We start from the raw sequence: 19,680 nt of genomic DNA, 5'->3' as shown, positions 1-19,680 counted from the left end.
CAGCTTTGCCAAATGACTAGACTTTTTCTCACTTTTCCTATATTAACTGCAACTAGAGAATGGGTATTTTCAATTATGAAAATCAATTAGACTAAACTCCGAAACAAGATGGAAGATAATTTCTTAAATGATTGCCTAACTATGTATGTAGAAAATGAAGTTGTTGAAAAATTTAGTACTGATTTAATCATGGATGAATTTAGTTCTATGAAAGAACGTAAAACTCAATTTAGTTTTAAGAAAAGATGTCGAAATTTCAAGGTATGTTAACATAACTTTTATTTTTTTAATTGAAAATAGTTATATTTGTATTGCACATATAATATATATATATATATATATATATATATATATATATATATATATATATATATATATATATTGCACAGGTGACATATTAGTGCATCTTCTCTTTTTTTTTTTTTTTCCGGAAACGTAAGAAGATAATTAGAGCATCGTCTCATAATGTGCAACTTGGGTAGTTTATGATGTTATAGGATGTTTAATCAAAGGTTATTTTTTTATCTTAATTTTCGTTATGACTATGCTGCATATTTATGAATAGACATACATTTATAATTAAAGTTAATATTTGATGTTTTTATATGTCATATATTTAAATAAATGAAAATTATTTTGAATATGATATATGAAGATAATTTTGTTGGGAAAAAATCCCGGCTTCGTCACTGACCATATGGCGTGACATATATTGACACTTTAGTTTTCTATAGTTTGGAGACCTATACTTTAACTCTTTATAGCTATAATGAAAGTAAAACTAATAGATTTCACGATAAAACTTAAATAGTCAAACTTTTAAAATAAAATTACTATGAAATTACAATCAATTTTCAAACTAAGATTAACATCATGTTCGAAATAAATTTTGAGGCAAATTGTACTTTTAGAAAATTTTGAAGTAAAAATAAAATTTTAGACAAAAATTTATATTTATTTATTTTATCTATTGGATTCTACTATCGTGACATGACAAAAAATTCATTTTTTTTCATCTTTGGCAAGAACAAATCAATCTGAAAATATAAGGTTTTGTTATCGCAATGGGGTTTAATGTGCGCACAATTAAGAATTGTCAAATCATATAAAATAAAAAAGAATTCCATGAATGCAAATAGTGTGTTTGGAAGGGGAATTCAACTGATTTTTTGCAGTTAAGAAGGAGAAAGCTTGGTATTTGTCACATTGATTAATGATCCTATGGATGTATCCAAGTCCAAATTGATATTCATTGATGTAATGTGGTCCTTGAATTACAAAATTTATCAATAGTTTTTGCCTTAAGAGGCAGTAGAGAAGATTTACCGCCTGACCTGAATGATTACAAGGAGGAAAATTGTGGAAAATGCTGGTGGAAGTTCACTATTGTTATTCGTTGGTCAGTAGCAGAAAAGATTTTAATTTACTCCTTCAGCTTGTTCCTCCATTGCTAAAAGTCCCTTTGTACACGTCTGAGCCCGTCCCACTGAATTGGTGCAGCTGTCCAAATCAAATCGCCATGTTTGCAAAAGAAAAGCATATGCTCTACAGCTTCCTACCCTTCTCGACAGCGTTTACGTCTGTTACCTCTTGAATATGAGCTCATTCACCGGAAGTGCTTTGTCAAAACATTTCCTTACTAAGTGCTTGATTTTGTGTTTTGCATTTAAGTTCCACAGCATCTCCCATATTCTTGAACTCTGATTAACTATACTACATTTTCCCTCAAACTGATTCCATCATTCATTTCTTTTTTTCCACATTTTTTGCTTCATTGTAATCTGACTAGACTGTCTACTGGCCACATGAGTCATGCTTTCAGTATATCCTGTCTGCTTTCCTAGTTAAGACTTATTGGCATGCTGAGCATGTATTGAGCATCTTCATTGTTGAAAGACTGCTTAACAAGCTGTATATTCCAGTTAAAATTCACAATCAACTAACCGGCTGTGGTCAAAAGCTAGTTCTGCGGCATCCTGATTGTCACTTTACAATCTATCATTACCTCGAATCTATTTATGTTGCCAAATAGCCTGTTCTGCCCTCCCCAACTCTATTCCTGAGGCCATGTTCCAGCAACTTTTTTGCACTTGTGACACTTTTCCATAACCAAGCTGCATTCTTAGGAGGGAGGACCGAGTATTGTTCCTAACAACAATCACATAGCAGCGAAGCCCATAAACCAAGTTCTTTGGATTCTCCAACTGTTAGCCTAGGTAATGAATCAAAACTAAGCAGGCCCATGGCTGAAACTTTTCTAACATTCTTCCTTGATTGCATTCCTTGCTATCCAATTGGTCCAGAAATAGAGATTCATGACAGCCTTCATTTACGTCTATTATCCAGCATGGAAAACTTGTAAACTGGTATCAGTCTGAAACCAACTAAAGCCAGTGCCCCTAGATATGCCTCGTCTTCATAAACTCCCTAATTTCACTTGCATTGTTCCATCTCCCAGCCTCTGCCAAGGTATTTGATAAAGCAACATATGCCCCAGGATGACTCTCAGCATTTAACCTGATTAGTTCATTGGCAGCTAAATTAGCTATATCTATATCTGCATGCAGCCTAGAAGAACTCAGAAGAGCAGCCCAAACATCAGAAGTAGGCTTTCAAGGCATTTTCACAGTCAATTCCAATGCCTGATTAAGATTTCCTGCACGGCCTAAGTGATCAACCATATGCACGCATAGTGCTCCATCCTTGGTTTGATGAAACAGTCTCTCTCCAAGCAGTAAAAGATCTCCCATCCTTTTGCAACTAGTCCGGCATGTGCACAAGCAGTAACAGCACTGAGAAAGGTAACATAGTTAGGCTTGACTAAGGGATCTAATAGCGTCCTATTGAAGAGCTGAAGTGCTTCAGTTGAAGCACCATTTTTACCATAACCATCAATCATGGAAGTCCACGTAAACACATTCCTTTCAGGCATATGATCAAAAATTCTTCTTGCGTCTTCTGTTCCTCCACATTTTGAATACATACCAAGAAGAGCACTCCCCATTTTTATATCCATGAACAATTCAGTCTTCTTAAGTTGCCCTTGAACCTGATGACCAACTTCAAATGATGATATTACAGAACAAGCTCCAATAATGCTTGCAAAGGTTGAAATTGTGGGCATCATCATCACCTTTGACAGCGAGATTACACTTTGAAAACTAGATCCCTTCAATATCATCGAAAATGTAAAACCGTCAGCCTTTTCACCTGAAAAGGTCAATTTTCTAAACTAATCAAGGATTTCTCAGCGAACCCATGTTTTATGTAACCTGCTAGCATATAGTCATAGGAACTAAGAGTTGGATGAGGCAATTCATCAAACATTTTCTGCGCGTATGCCAAGCAAGAAGATTTGAGGTGAAGCATGAGGATCTTGATGCAGATATTAAGATTGGGCTTGAACCTAGTTTTGATATAATGTGGGAATGAATCTTTTGTCCATGAGAAGGGTGGTCTGGGTTGATGTAATATTGGAGGGCCGATGAGACACTGGAGTATAGTTATTAAACTCGGTCCGGAAAGGAGACCGGCGAAGGAGATGGATCAACGGATCACTGGTTCAACTAGTGGGTGAGTGGTTGAACCAATGGATCACTAAATATATTTAAATATTATATCTTATAATTTTTGATAGAGGATATATGATATAAATTATAATAAATAATGTCATAACAAATGCTCATTTAATTTGATTTGCTATAGAATAATTAATTCATATAAGAATCAACAAAACATAAATTTAATTAGTAATCCACCAAACTTCAAGTGTAAAATTTTATCTATATTTAGTGTAATTATCTAGGTTATTTACGAATTTTAAGTGCAAAAAATTATTAAAAACAATATTTGTCTTTAAAATAAATTAAGTAATATGTTATTTTTGAAATCTATTTTATAATTTATAGAATTTGGGGGTCATAAGTTTGTATTAAAAGATTCCAAATAAATTTGTTTCGAAGATATAAAAAAAATAAAGATAAAATTGATAAAACGTTCATATAGTGTAAGAATAGTATTTAACTAACATGTGGCAAAATGGTCAGTGGGGTGAGCATGTCATCAACCTTGACCTAAGGTTATAGATTCAAATTTCAGCAAAAAACTTGGTGAAATTTTTTCCTCAAAACCGGTTTCTCCACAAAATCGATCAGATTTTTGGTTTAATCCGATTGAATTACTGAGTCATTGACCAGTCAACGGTTCCAGTGCTTAACCGATCTAATTAGAGACCTTGCCCGGTCCAATAGTGGATTCATCGGATTGATCGGTTCAACCACCGGACCGGATCGGGTTTTATAACTATGCACTAGAGGAAGTTAACGGGTTCAAAAGGTAGTTATTTTCTGTTGGTGGGTAGTTAGTCGTTGATGGGATCAGGTGTTTGACTTTTGCACATTTTGACATCTTTTTAAGAAATTGCAGGATTGAGGCCTCATTTTTTGGCCTATTAATACATTTGTCTTTTTTTTACGACACAAGGGGTATTCGGGTTTTCAACCCGACTAATCCGGCTGCAGCTCGGGAGAGGGCGCCCCAACGCACTCTGAGCCCGGTAGCCACGGGACTAGAGCACTGGTCAATGCCTTAAAAAAGAACTATATGACCGGCCAACCTACCCCGCGGGAGCTATTAATACATTTGTCAATTAGGGGTATTTGGAATTGTATTTTTAACTTTTGCATATCAATTAAAATCTTTGTTTTGTATCTTTTTTTGCTAATTTGTCTTCTTCCATCTTTTCAAAGAATGGCAAATGATGTACTTGTGTTGTATGCTAACTTTTTCTATTGAACTCGCTTGAGGTATGGATGCTCTGAAAGAAATATGCATACGTTATTTTCATGAAGAAAATATGCAAGTTTTGTATTGGACCATTGTAGGGTTAGGGCTACCTATACTATTGTCATTAACGTTATATGTGTTGGGGTTTTTACTAGAATATATTATATGATACTTTTGCCCTTTATTATATTATATTAGCATCTACATTTATATGTGTTGGGGTTGGTCCATATATTTTGTATTAAAGCATATATTATATGGTAAATTAATATTGATAATTGTAAACTTTTTATATCCTTTTTATGGTAAATTCAAGTGTTTAAATTATATATATATATATATATATATGTATGTATATGTATTTATGTAATTTAAATACTTTTAATTCAAAGGCAGATTTTTAAATTTAAGTGAAATCCAAAGTAGGGAAGCTCTGAAAACTCGATGAACTATTGTTGGATGTTAATTCTTGCACTTGTCATTGCTGGATTTGTTTACTAATTATATATGATTGGTCTTTTTTTTTTTGGGATAAATGGGTCATAGCGGACAGCCTAAATCGAACCAAAACTTTCCCACATTTCATGATACCTTCTAGATTAGTAATGTTCAAACCCCCCCCCCCCCCCCCCCCCCCAAAATTGGTTGTTACAAATCTTCTAAAAAATACACACTTAGATACAGTCCTTATAAATTAGAGAAGGTTAAAAAAAAAATTAGTTAATTTGTCTGATTCAGAAAGCCCACCATAGACTTTTAGCTTTTATGAATTTACTAATGAAGTACTTTTGAATCCCAAAATTACATGGAATATCAACTGATTAGAATGTCCATGCACTTGATATAGGTACAGAACAAGTCTAAGCAGCCTAAGTCTATTTCACCGAGCAGTCAGTCAAAGGTAGTTGGTACTTACCCTTCTATGATTTTAAAAGTTTAAAGTGAATTTTTTATTACTAATTCTATTTTGAAGTGTCAATTGGGAATTTACTTGATTAAATGATTTACTTGGGGAGTTATGCAAGTTCTATTTTTACCATATAAAGATGGACCATGTGCATTTTTTGAAGTATTTGGATATATTATCATGTACGAAATGCGTGGTATCTTTGTAAAATCAAAGAATTATGTATGTGACGTGTGAAATGAATTTATATCAAGTAAAGGTCAAAATAGTCATGGAATAGATGGTAGGGGCTATAGTCCTATTTAATAGTTATGGTAACCTTGTGTAGAGTTCAGCCGATTGACAAGATCAAAGTAGTTTAGTATAGAGTCTGGCCGATTGATTGTCATGGTAGTTCGGTATAGAGTCCAGCCGATTGACAAGATCAAAGTAGTTTAGTATAGAGCCTGGGTGATTAACTGTCATAGTAATTCGATATAGAGTCCATCCGATTGACCTATGTATATAATAAGATCAATCGGTAGTCATGAAACCTATTGGTCGCTCACTTAAAAAGAGTTTAATTTCTAAGTTGAGTACTCAGAAGTTAGTCATTGCATGTACTTGTTATGAGTTGATATGAAATGATTTATAACTATATGGCTTTCATATACGACTATGTATAGGATGTTTACAAGTTGCTGTGTCACTCATTATTATTGACTGTTTTACGAATAATATATTTTCAATAATTATGCATGTGAATTGTGTGCAAATAATTTGATATATATGCATGTATATGTAAGCTATGGTTGCATGGTCTAACAGAAGAGTAAACGCTACCTATTGCTCAACCTATTTTTTCCATTTTTGCAAATTCTAAAGAGTATGAATTGGTTTACGTTGAAAACCCTAAGGATGATTTTTATTAGCTCTAAGTGGATAGAAATTAGAGTCTGGCTGCTTTTGGCTATTAATTTTATTTAATATTTTTCACGTTGTTTCGTCTAGAAAATAAATGTACAAATTTATTGGATACTCGTAGACTATCATTCATTTGAGATTTGTACCGCACTATATTAGTTATTCTATTCAATATTTTCTTAATTTTATTCTAGTTTAATGTTGACTTGAGAATAAAGTGAATGTCATGTGACTGACATGTGTGGACCAAGGGCATGACAAATCATGTATTTTAACTTTCTGCGGAAGGAAGTTCAGAAATATCACATTGTAGACCTCTTATTTCTTTGTAGCAGCTTGCTGATTCAGCAGTAAAACACTAATGTTGCAGTCCTTTCTTTTCGTGACTTTGCATTCTTGTTTGTGCTCTTACTTAATGCTTCGTTAGTTCTGTAGAAACTAGAAACTAAAACCCAATTAGCAAGTGAAGTTTATAGAATACGGATTATGGATAGGATCAGATTATTAGGGATTAAGATGCGCTGGTTAACAATAACATCCCTCAAGTAAAATAAAAAGATATTGGTTTCACTGTAGCAGCTTCTTTTCTTGACAAGTGGCAACTTCGATTATTTTAGTTGAATTCTTTCCTCCGCGTTTTCTTCGATTTGTCAAATCTACCTTGTATATAAGAAGAAAGCCAAGTAACTGTAGCAGCCTATCTTTTTGACACATGTATTACATATATTTTTGACAAGTGGAATCTTGATTATTTTAGCTAAATTTTTCCTTCACTTTTTTGATTCAATTGGGCCAAAATGATTAAAATATTTTTTCTTCTTGAGAAAATCAACTCCATTTCTTTTTCTTCTTCTCGCCACAGCTGTTATCATCCCTCACATTTTTTATTTTTTATTTTTTAAACCTAATCTAACTAAGATTGTTGTCATTTGTTTCGTCGAGATGATTAGCTACTTAACAAAGAGAAGTCTTTATTATTTTTTTATCCCATTTTACATTTTTTTTTTTGTATTTCTAATCTCTCATGTTTGTTCTATTCTTTGATCATAATGTTATAGCCAACTGGCATTTGTTTGTAAAATTTTTAGGATGACGTTGTTATTTAATATTTCTTCATGGATAAAAGGTAAAGTATTAAAATATGTAAAACAAATCTTAGAATTCATTTTATACCAATGATAATTTTCTATGAAGAATAAAACAAAAATTCATTCTTTTCTTTTCTTCTCCCAAGATTTGATTTCTTACTTCACATTTTTTCCTTTTCTTTTTTTTGTTACATTTTGTAATTATCTACAATTTTGTGTATTTTTTAGGAGAAAAGATATATCATGTGATGCTTCCACCAAGATAAATCTAACTAGAATTTCGTCTACCTTTGTTTTTCTCTGTTTCTTTCTCCCCCTCCCCCCTTTGGAATTACTTTATGGTCTATTCAATTTAATTGACGGATCGAATAAGATTTTGTATATATATTTAAACTAATGTTAATTTTTGTTTGTTTTTAATTACTCAAGTGTTGTAGTATCAATTGGGTTGGCATACAAGGATTGTAGTTGGTGATGGAAGTCACAGTCCAGACTTTCAGCCTAGAGTGTGACTTGACAAAAATTTGTTAGAAAATTCAATTTTGATTAGGAAGATGTTTTTGCAATAAAAAAAATGATTTAGTTCTAATTTGTATATGTAGATCTGGAAACGTAGTAATTCATATTTTTTTTTATCTAACCTTGCTATTTATATTATGGAGTTGTAGAATAATGTTGTCACCTTTAGGCAGGATTTAAATAAATGAACTAACTTCTTCTATCAAAAGAATGAAAATGTGAAAGTTTATGATAAGCTATATTGATGTTGAAGATTGTGTCATGTCTTAGTGGCTTTCTAAACTTTTTCTCATTATTTAAGTATTGGAAGTATTGTGACTGCTTTTGGTTTAGTTACAACTAAAACTATACTGCTATTAATACAGCAATGCGCTTGTAGTGCATTAATTCTCTCTCCTTTTTGAGTATCATCATAATAGTGGTTTAAAAATCTTTATTTAAATCACAATAAATAGGGGGGGTTGGTTTCATAGATAGAATTTCTCTTCACAACAAATTTTGAGGGAAATTTTATTTATACTCCATATTTCGTTAATTGTATTCCTACAATAAATAAAAACTATATGATAAAAATAATAATGGAAGTGCGATTAATAAAAATGAGGGTTCAAATAATATTTGACAATTTTAATTGTTTTGATACTCAATTTTCTCCTATGTTTCTATTCATTCATCATGTGCCAAAATAATTTGATGTTGTGTGTTGGACTAAATTTCTAGGGGGCCCAAGCTGTGCTTTGCACAGCTGAAGTACCTCTAGTTTAGTCCTAAAAAAGAAAAACTCTCCTCTCAAAGTCACAACACGATACACAGAAAACCTACCTCACCTTAGTTCTTTCTCTCGCCGCTATTACTTTCAACCCTTATTTCTTATTTGTTTCTTTTCATATTAATCACACAAACATTGTTGTCTTTCTGTATTTTAGGTTTGGTGATGGATAAATTGATAGATAGGATTAGCTCTTACCTTTTTTCACTCTGGTATAGCTCTTTCTTTTTTCCCTATATTTTCTTTTTATTAGTGAAAATCATCAACTTAAGTTTTCTTCTAGCTTAGTTTGTATTTTTTGCATATTATTCCATTTTGAGTTTTGGCTCCCTCCCTCTCTCTCTCTCTCTCTAATACGTATCGATGTTTCTCACTTTTTTTTTGGTGTGTTCGCATAATGACCAGCAGAAATTAATAGTAGCCCTGAATTGACCATTAATCATCTCACTAGGTCAAGATGGAATAATGTTAGTTTTCTTGCTTAGTTTCTTTTGGGCTTAAAAGAGAAACGTACAAAAAATTGACCTTTTACCCTGTTGTTCTTGCCATTTGTTTCTCTGGTATGCTTCTTTTCGTTTTACTTCTTCTTTTACTTCAATTGCATGCTGCAAATCATGGACTTAAGCTTTTACGTATTCTATAGACTTTGCTCCTTTTTTTTTTGTTTTTTTTCATTTTTTGGTCTCCTTATCCTCTGTATGTCTGATATTTCTCTCTTTAATTTTTTTTCGAGGACAAGATTGGCATCTTATTTATAGCCTCTGTCTGTTTTGCTCCTTCAAGTTGGCTCTCCTTTCGTAAGGTTTGTCATAAAACTTGATGTGGTCTCTGTTGGTATTTTACGTTGTTTATTATGTTCAAAGTTTTGCTTTTGTTTGTCAACTTTCAATGGGAGGTTTTCTGCATTCCATTGGGAAGTTACAAACCATTTATGTATTATTTTTATTTAGATACTATGTTAGGAACTGAATGTCGTGCTTATACTTTTATTTTTACTTTACACTGACTATTTGGTCTTTAGTTTAGACTTTTAGTTTTAGTTTGCTCAGGAGGGGGAAAGAAGGAGGCACAAAATGCAAAAATTGTCAGAAAGCTGATTAGACAATGGAGGAGCTATATAATAGTCAGCTGTTGCTAATATCCAACAATGATTGCCATGATACTTTAAATGTAAAAATAAATGATTTGCTTCATAAAAAATTTTTAAGATCATTCTACTGTTAGTGTTTGGATTGAAGATGATTTCACTTTATTTATACCTTATTTACACACACTGATTTGCTTGCATTATCAACACATTTTTCAATCATCTTTTTATCTCATATATATCATATCAAAAAAAGTGCTATAGTAAAAATATCTCAAATAATTTACAATCCAAACACTGAATTAATATAGAAGTGTGTCGCAAAGTTCCTGTAATGTTTGCTGAGTTTGATGTAACTCAAACCATGAAGGAAACAATTTATAGGAGAGAAATTATTCTTAGGTGGGAATGGAAATAGTTGCTAAGGTGCTACATCTTCATAATTCGACAAAGCTTGACTGCCATTAGTGTTTTTTTTCATAATCGAGATTTTGATTAGTTGAACTATAATACCTTATTTTGATTAATCTAGGTTTCTTTGGTGATTCGGAGTACAATCCGAAAGGAAATTTTTGACATATCTCTTGCTCATATTGGTGAGTGTTCTTGTGTATTTGTACAACAAGTGACTATGTGACTATTTGTGAATGTTTGCTTGAATGTTAAATGCTTTCCAAGGATTGTTAAATGGATTTTTGATAGGCGAATGTGTACTTCATCGTACTCGACCCAAGTCAAAGTGAATTTTCAATGATTGAATGCTATTTTGTGCATGAATGTAAGCCTTTTGGCTGAATTGACCCCTTGCCCTTCGTTGCCAGTCGACTCGAGCCAGAAGCTGACTCGATCGGGCGGCTGGTGACCTTGGGATAGTATTTTGGTATACTCGAGTATGACTACGAAGGTTGGTAGAGAACTAGCCAGTGAATTGGCTAGTGGTGGGAAATGAAATCAATGATTGAATATCAAGAACACTGGAGGAGTTTTCACTTGCAATTTTTTTTTTTAATAATTGGAGGAATAAGGAAAATGGTTGGCGAGTGAATGAATAAATGGATCCACGTGAGCATGTATCCTTTTAATGAGTGTGTTTTCATTGCTTTTATATTGTAAATATTTTCCTGATTGATTGTGCTTAAATGACTAATGTTCTTATTTTAATTATTTGATTATGTGTATGGGAACTTCACTGGTTTTTTAGCTTATTCCTTTAGCGTAATCTAGTTTTTAGAAATTTTATAATTGTACTCGCGCTAGTGCTTAACTAGGGTTGAATGTATATGGAATTCAACACTTTTGTCATATTTGGGATTGTATGAATGTTTGAGATAGAAATGAATGTAAGTATCCCAAGTATGGAAACTGTTATTTCACTTATTCTCGAGAGTATACCTTATTATATTTGAAGAGAATGAATGAGTTTTGACGAGAGTTGGGCAGACGGTCCACCAAATCGTGGGGTACGCCCTAGGGAGAGGTGGGATCGTCACAAAGTCAATTTAATTTCTTTTCTTATTTGATTTTTTTTTGTATTAGTTAGAAATTAGTTTACAAATATATTTTTTTTTCTCATTTTTATTAGAAATTGTAAGTTTTGATAAATTTTTTCCGGTAAACCCGTCGGATTCGGAACATAGCGTAGAAGATCCATCGGGTAAACCGGTCGGATCTGGGTCCGATATGATGTGCTAGGTTTGGATCCGGGTTCAAAATAATGAATTCTGGCCCGGACCCGGCTCGTTGACAAGCCTTACAGATGCCACCTTTACAGCCGTTGCACAGACTACTGAGGACAATAGTATAAGAACAAGTTGTTCATGTCTATTAAATGAAAATACAGGTAATCATCACATCAGGAACTTGGTCAATAGAAATGCTTAAAATATGACCAATACAGATTATTTAAGGCGGAAAATGTTTGCAGGATAATGTATTCACCAATTTTGGTTATGTAAATCCATTCAGAATTGTTTTGGCACCTCTGACAAGGATGAGATCTTATGACAATATTCCGCGGCCACACGCTATTTTATACTACTCTCAGAGAGCTACTAAAGGAGGTATGCTCATAGCAGAAGCCACCATAGTTTCTGAAACAGGCCGTGGGTAATTACAGTGGCATTCTTATTTGAACTCTTAATCGCTCAATGATATTCTTGCGCAATTTCTGAACTCAGTGTTCCCTTATAACCAAAAATATGTCCAGCTATACCAGGCGTTTGGACAAAGGAGCAAGTTGGGGCCTGGAAACCCATTGTAGATGCGGTACATGCCAAATGTGGTATCTTATTTTGCCAGATTTGGCATGCAGGACGGATTTCAAATTACAGTGTGAGTTCTTATCTTGTTACAATTTTTGTAACTTTTTGTACTCTATATGCCGTGTTTTTCTTGGACCAATGCCCTACACATAAATGGACTACAAATCTTAAAGAAGACTCATATGACAAGACCTCTGTGGACGGTGCATTGTACCTTCAAATATCGATTGGAATCAAGCATGTATAGAACTCTGAGCTGTCTTGGAGGCAATTCATAATTCCTTTTCCTCTGTTGTGCAGTGTTGTATAAAATTGAGATTTTTTGTTTCTTACTTGTGCAGCTTGGGAGGCGAAGATTGGTTGATCTGTTTCATGCTTTTTTTTCCTATTCCAGGTTATCAGCCCAATGGACAATCTCCAATCTCATCAAAAGACGAGCAACTAACTTTCAAAGTTCAAAAGACCGGTGTGGATGATTATGAGTATCCAGCTCCACGATGCCTAAGAATAGAAGAAATTCCCAAGATTGTCAATGAATTCAGGTTATCCAATGCTATTGAAGCTGGTATTGCTATACAAAAAATATTTTGCCGTCATATTTTTGTTCATTATCCTGCAAAATAAATCTTCCTATTTGTTCCACCAATTATTTACTGCAACTGGCACCTACGAATGAGTGGATTTTAACCAAAATCCAACAAGTCGTTTTGACCTGAGGGATGGCATGAACCTGGACTACCTTCGTGAAGATGTCCATTGTGATAATAAGGAACTAAGAAAGAGAAAGGGAAGTCAAAATTTGATTGATTGCGGGTTAAATGATTTTCCTCTTTTGCTGTCGAGACATCGTCCCACCAAATGGTGGTAATAGTACAATTTAAGCCATTGACTCTCTGAACATCGTGCCAACTCAAGTGTCAACCTTTTGCTGCTTAGGTTCTGACTATCGATTTGCTTCTGTCATCAAGTTTCGTCAAAGCACCGTGCCCTTTCTGATTTTTTGTGCATCTTTTGCTAAACCAAAGGCTTTCTCATATATATATATATATATATATATATATATATATATATATATATATATATATATATATATATATATATATATAGACAACTTTTGAGACGATAGGTTAGAGAAAAGAGATGTAAGATTTTTTTTTATAAGAGGTGAAAGATAAACAGGTAAAGCTTCAAAACTAATCAAATTATAAGTAAAAGAGATAATATAAGGTAAATTTGTATGATAAGCATTTTTTTTTTCTTTTCTCTAGGAAAAACTTGGTTGAATGATACATGTGGCTAATAAAAAAAGAGATATAATATAAGGTAAAGTTGTATGGTACGCAATTTTTTTTTTCTCTTTCTCTTGGAAAAATTTTGTTAAATGATATATGTGGCTGAAAAAAGTAAAATATTTATAATCTAAGCAAGTTTACAATGAATAATTTCTTTTATATATTTTTCGATCATATTTTTTATTTTAAATACATCACATTTTGCAAAGGTGCTAGGGTAATATTTCTCGAAAAATCCTCCAAGAAATACAATCCAAACGCGCTGTTAGCCTCAGCAATCACAACTACTCGCTTGGGCTGTGGCGGCCCCAAATCCAACACGGAAGCTGCTGCGGCGGCGCAACTTCACACATGGGCCACATGGCCAGTCTTTCGATGATGTAAGATGTTACGCTCTTTGGTAGGCTTGTTTGACTCCAAATTTGCGGGATGGGAATACTACTAGAAATGGACAACTTTTATATACTTTTGGAATCACGGATGACGTCACATCATTTTATTACTTTTTTTTTTTTTTTTCCCTTGATTTGGTTTTTGGTGCAATATTTTTTTCTTCGATGTGCTGAAATTTTGAAAAAGGAATTCGAAAAGCACAGATGAGATGTTAATACTCAAAAATACAAAAAATGTCTTTAAGCACGGATGATATGTCAATATTCAAAAATAAAAAAAAAAAATTTTTACCATTAAATATCGAGTACAAATATATTATTTAGCAAATCTGAGTAATTTACTATCACATATTACGTTTATCAAATGAACAGAAGTTTCTAATGCCCAATAAATTAATGTTTTGTGATGTGATGAACTTCAAATTTTGTTTGATGTTGTGAGGTCTTTATTTGTCCAATTGATGGTGTTAATTTAATCAAAACTAGCTATTGAATTTGTCACATAATTAGTCAGAATCGAAATAAGATTTCACATATATACATTGTGTTGTGATTTTTGTAATTTTTCATAAGATGTGACTATGTCAAACTAGGGTATGAAAAAACAGATTATGTCAAATATCACCACGTGAGAACCAAACCGGCCTAAAAAATTAGGTACGCGTGTGTGTTATTTTCAGTTTCTGGAAAAAAAAAAAAAAAGAAGAGAACCAAACCGGCCTAAAAATAAGACCAAAAGATTTTGGGACCATTATGGTTCAAACATTAAACCCAAAAAAGAGGGAAAAAAAAAAATAAGGATCTTTGGACCCCACCCAGGTTGGCAGTCGCAAGCTTGCAACCAAGAAGATTCTTCTGTGAATTCTACTTGAACACTATAAATATGCATTGATGAGATAATTCATTCTCTCATCTGCGCAACTTCAAGCTACTCAAGACATCAGAAAGAAGAAACTTTTTTGTATCATCAATTAAATTCTTGTTCAGTAACAACCAGAAATGTCAAATAAGGCTGAGAATGGAGAACAGGAGCAACAGCAGCCTCAGTCTATCATCCCTTTACTCGCCCCATACAAAATGGGCAACTTCCAGCTTTCTCATAGGTACTCTTCCTTTTTCTTTTTTTCTTTTTTTTCCTGCTAGAAATTTTCATTTTTTTCATTTTATTTTTTTTTGGGCCTTGTCTTTTTGTAAAGAATATTGCATTCTGTAATGGAGAATAGAGTGTTTTTGTATTTCCTTCTTTTTGGATTTTTTTTCTCTTTTTTATGGGTTTATAAGAAAAAGTCTATTTTTCTGGGGAAATTCCAGTTGGGATTCTGCTTGGTGCATTACTGAACTAGTTACAACTATGTTTATTATTTTTGTAAGTATAACCAATTCAAGACAAACAAAGGAAAGAATGAAAGAAAGGATTTCTTATGGCCTTGTTTTGAAGGATAATCACAGTATATGTTGCATTCTCACTTCTCAGTTATCTTGGGGTTAGATTATTGCTATTCTGTTTAGTCTCTTCCTGAAGATTTGTATTATAAAAGTCAAATCTTTGAAGAGAAAGAAACTCTGGACATCAATCAACTGAAATGTGTCTAGATACATTGACTGAGACTATGAATTAGTGTTCACATATTATGATTTCTTTGGCCGAGTTTATGAACCCGAAAATCTAGAAGAAGCTTTGTCTCATATTTAACCCCAAAAAAAATGGAGGAAAAACTAAAGAAAGAGGGATAGTTGCATTTTATTTGTTCTTTCCATTATGCGGTCAATATGTGCTGATTTTAGATACCAATTAGACTTCAGATAGTCAATTAGCTTTGATTTTATTGAAACATTTATGTGATTCATGTAAAAAGTTTTGCCAGAGCATCTCAAGAGGAGAATATGGTTCCACTTTAATTCCTTGAAACAGGGTTCAAAGATTAGGATTCTGTTTCTGGGTGTCCCCTAAGTTGAGGTTTGAAGTTCATAAAAGTGATCTTTCTTGCCCTTATGCAAATGCGGATCTATCCTATATTTGCTCAACGGACCAAAAGCAACTTTTTTGTTGGTTGCCAAGCCGATTTTTGTGAGATTGTGAACATTGTATATCTATATCCTTTAAAACATTTTTGTCCTTTTTTTTTTTTTTTTTTTTTGGGTCGCAAAAGAATCTAGTATTGCAATGAATTAGGCAAATATCACGAAGCATTTCAAGTTTTAAATTTGCTAAATTGGAATGTCATAATCACATTTTTTTTTTCTTGTTGCTGGGATTGGATTATTTAGAATCCGGTGCTCCTGATACTTCAATTCAACTGAAAGAAAGAAATTGGAAACTAATTTGTTCACCATTTCTTTTCTGATTTCCTACAGAATTGTTTTGGCACCTCTGACAAGGCAAAGATCCTATGGAAATGTACCACAGCCACATGCCATACTGTATTACTCTCAGAGAACCACCAAAGGTGGTCTTCTCATAGCAGAAGCTACAGGAGTTTCTGACACAGCTCAAGGGTAATTGGTTTTAGTATTTCTTTCTATCTTACTGATTCATAGATTCCACGAATGCCTACACATTTGGCAGTACGTGTATTGTTTTACCTGTCTATACAAGAGTTTTATGTTTCTCCCAATTGTAGGTATCCAGATACACCTGGTATATGGACAAAGGAACAAGTTGAGGCCTGGAAACCCATCGTAGATGCTGTTCACGCCAAAGGTGGTATCTTCTTTTGCCAAATTTGGCATGTTGGAAGGGTTTCAAATTATAGTAAGTCCTTCTGTCATTACCTTTCCCTAATTTTCTGCCTTGTTGGATGTCAAATGTATAGTGGAATTCATACAAAGATCAGAAATGAATTGTTATTTAATATTCACTTGACAAGACCAAATCACTCCACATGATGTATTACAGTTTCGATTTTCTGTTGGGACTAAGCTTTTATGAAGTAATGATTGGACTTGTAGGCAATCCACAATATATAATTTCTTGTTATGCCGCGTCTCGTCCTACTAATGGTCCATATTATTGGTTATGGAGTCATAAAACCTCGTATTTCCTCTAAGATCTGCTTTATCTGACTGTCATTCACAGGTTATCAGCCCAATAGACAAGCTCCGATCTCATCTACTGATAAGCCATTAACTCCTCAACTTCAAGCGAATGGTGTTGATGTTGCGGAATTCGCACCACCACGCCGGTTGAGGACTGAAGAAATTCCTGAGATTGTCAATGACTTTAAGCTTGCTGCAATAAATGCTATTGAAGCTGGTAAGGATTTTTGTTATGATTAATATATATTTGAATCTGTAACGTTTGGATGTAGCTTTTTGAAGGGGAATGGTAAATCTGGTAACAGAGTTGTATACTTCATTTTGTGATGGTTTAAAGGCAGTAAATAGAGTAAAAAAAGAAGGAATTGTCTAATTAAGCAACTTAACTATTCCACAAAAAGATCAAAATATCTACAAACCTTGTGATGCTGCAACTTATTTAAAAAATTTGCCTTCTAGCTTAGAGCACAATGATCAAGTATTGCTTGCCCTGGAGGGCGGAACTATTCTTCAGGTTCTAAATCAGTTACCTATAAAACTGTGCTGCCTTGCTACTTTATGAATAAAAAATACACTTTTTTAAATAGTAGAAATATAATGTCTATTCTGACGTTACTTTGGACAACGGAGAATATGAGAACTATATCCTGAAAAGGAAGCTCAATCACATCTTTCTCTAACTTTATGTATTCCACAAATTATGAAGCAAAGGAAATTTGGGGGAAAGCAGGCTATGGTTCGTTGGCTAATATAGCCTGTTAAATTTTGCAGGATTTGATGGTGTTGAGATCCATGGAGCTCATGGCTATTTAATAGAACAGTTTTTGAAAGACCAAGTCAACGACCGAACAGATGAATACGGAGGCTCTCTGGAGAATCGTTGCAGATTTGCTCTGGAAATCGTTGAAGCTGTCTCATATGCAATAGGAGCTGATAGAGTTGGCATCAGGCTCTCCCCATTTGCAAGCTACTCCCAAGCAGGAGATTCAAATCCAAATGCTCTTGGTCTTTACATGGCTGCAGCTTTGAATAAATATGGACTTGCATACTGTCACATGGTCAAGCAGTCACTGAAAATCGTGCTGATCTTGTTGCTTATGGACGATTGTTCTTGGCCAATCCAGATTTGCCAAAGCGATTCGAGTTAAATGCTCCTCTGAACAAGTACAACAGAGCCACTTTCTACTTACCTGATCCTGTTGTTGGCTACACTGACTATCCATTTCTTGAAACCACAGCGTAATTCTAAACGAATATTCATTGTATTGATGGGTCAGAATTTTAAAGCATACGGCTTTTTCGTTACAGATTCTACTGCAGATATACAACTGAAAATTATATACAGAATTTCTTCAAGAAAAGCTTGGATGGTGACTTTTTCCTGTGATTGGGGTCTGTTTAGTTTTTTATTTTCAACTCAAAATATAGACACGGCTTCCAAATATTACACAAATTGGAAGTTCATGTTGCATCCTAAAAGATAACTTCCGCATTTGCAAATTGAGAAATTGTGCTAGTTAACGTTGCCTCCTGCCACTACACCTAAACGTATGGTAACTAGTTTCAATAAAGTAATTCATTAGACTAGAGTTTTCCAATTTTCAGTTCCTTGGGTACATATGTGTAAAGTACTTAGTCCTACAATAAAACTTGGATCACGAGAATTGTGTAATGCATAGAGCAGCCATGCATAAACTTGAATAATTTTCTGTTTCACGAGAAAGTTTGCTGTCAAATCTGGGCTGTAGGCCATTTTCCAGCCTGCTCCGTCCCCCTTATGCTTTGCGCCTCTGCCCTTGCTATACAAAGTGTTCTCGGAGCTACAGATGCCACCTTTACGGCTGGCCATCAGCTGCTGCACAAACTGACAGATGTCGTGCCTGTGCAATAATAAATACCTGCTTAAGAGAAATAAATTTTCTGTGTATAGTAGTAAGCAGGGTCGAATCCACAGGGACTGGAAAAAATTTGATTCTTTTTAAATTCGAGACACGGGGGATTTTTATCAGATAAAACTAAAAATAAATAATTTAACAATTTAACTAAAAATAATTAACCAAAAATAAATAATTAATTAATACAATTGTAAATAGCAATTAAATAAATGATAAATAAATTCTAGCCAAGGATACAACTACGCAGACACAGTCCATTCATCCGATCATTGATGCAAAGAAGGTTCACTTAATTTAATTAATAGGCTAGTTATAGTCGCCGATAAGCTCTAACGACCAGCTTTTCCTTAATTTATTGATAACCAAGGTACGACCGTTGATTACCTCTAACTAGGAAATACTTCTAGGTACGACCGTAGGAATTAATTTCCTAATTGCATTAAAAACTAGAAAAGCCTAACCCAAATTAATAACACGCTACGAGGGTTATTTAAATCAGATTGCATGTTCTCCTAGTATGTGAAAATACTAGTTGCCACTAATATTAACCAACTAAACAATTACGGATTTAATTGATTAATTTGACAAGAGATTAAAAAGTCAAATTGCACATCGGGCCCTTGATATCCAATTAACAAAATAATCCCATGGAAATTAAAATAGAAAACATGCAAATATTAACAAATTAAGGAACATGTAAAATTAATTAGATCTCACAGATATTTGGGACTGCGTCTTCGCGTTGA

The 19,680-nt window shown here is 33.6% G+C and overlaps 1 protein-coding gene and 1 pseudogene across 1 annotated transcript; one reads left to right on the top strand and one right to left on the bottom strand.

Moving 5' to 3' along the window:
* Positions 1-1,958: 1,958 nt before the first annotated feature.
* On the bottom strand, positions 1,959-3,549 carry LOC113714476 (pentatricopeptide repeat-containing protein At1g28690, mitochondrial-like; annotated as a pseudogene).
* Positions 3,550-14,930: 11,381 nt separating this feature from the next.
* Positions 14,931-18,417, top strand: LOC113714566 (putative 12-oxophytodienoate reductase 11). Its single transcript, XM_072069113.1, has 5 exons — positions 14,931-15,106; positions 16,359-16,499; positions 16,625-16,755; positions 17,080-17,256; positions 17,811-18,417. The coding sequence occupies exons 1-5, from the start codon at positions 15,003-15,005 to the stop codon at positions 18,185-18,187; spliced, it is 930 nt and encodes a 309-aa protein (XP_071925214.1). The 5' UTR covers positions 14,931-15,002; the 3' UTR covers positions 18,188-18,417.
* Positions 18,418-19,680: the final 1,263 nt, after the last annotated feature.

The sequence above is a fragment of the Coffea arabica genome, chromosome 10c, assembly GCF_036785885.1.
Source record: "Coffea arabica cultivar ET-39 chromosome 10c, Coffea Arabica ET-39 HiFi, whole genome shotgun sequence".
In the NCBI taxonomy this organism is placed as follows: domain Eukaryota; kingdom Viridiplantae; phylum Streptophyta; class Magnoliopsida; order Gentianales; family Rubiaceae; genus Coffea; species Coffea arabica.
Note: the sequence above shows the minus strand (reverse complement) of the source record. Positions and strands in the feature narration are given on the sequence as shown.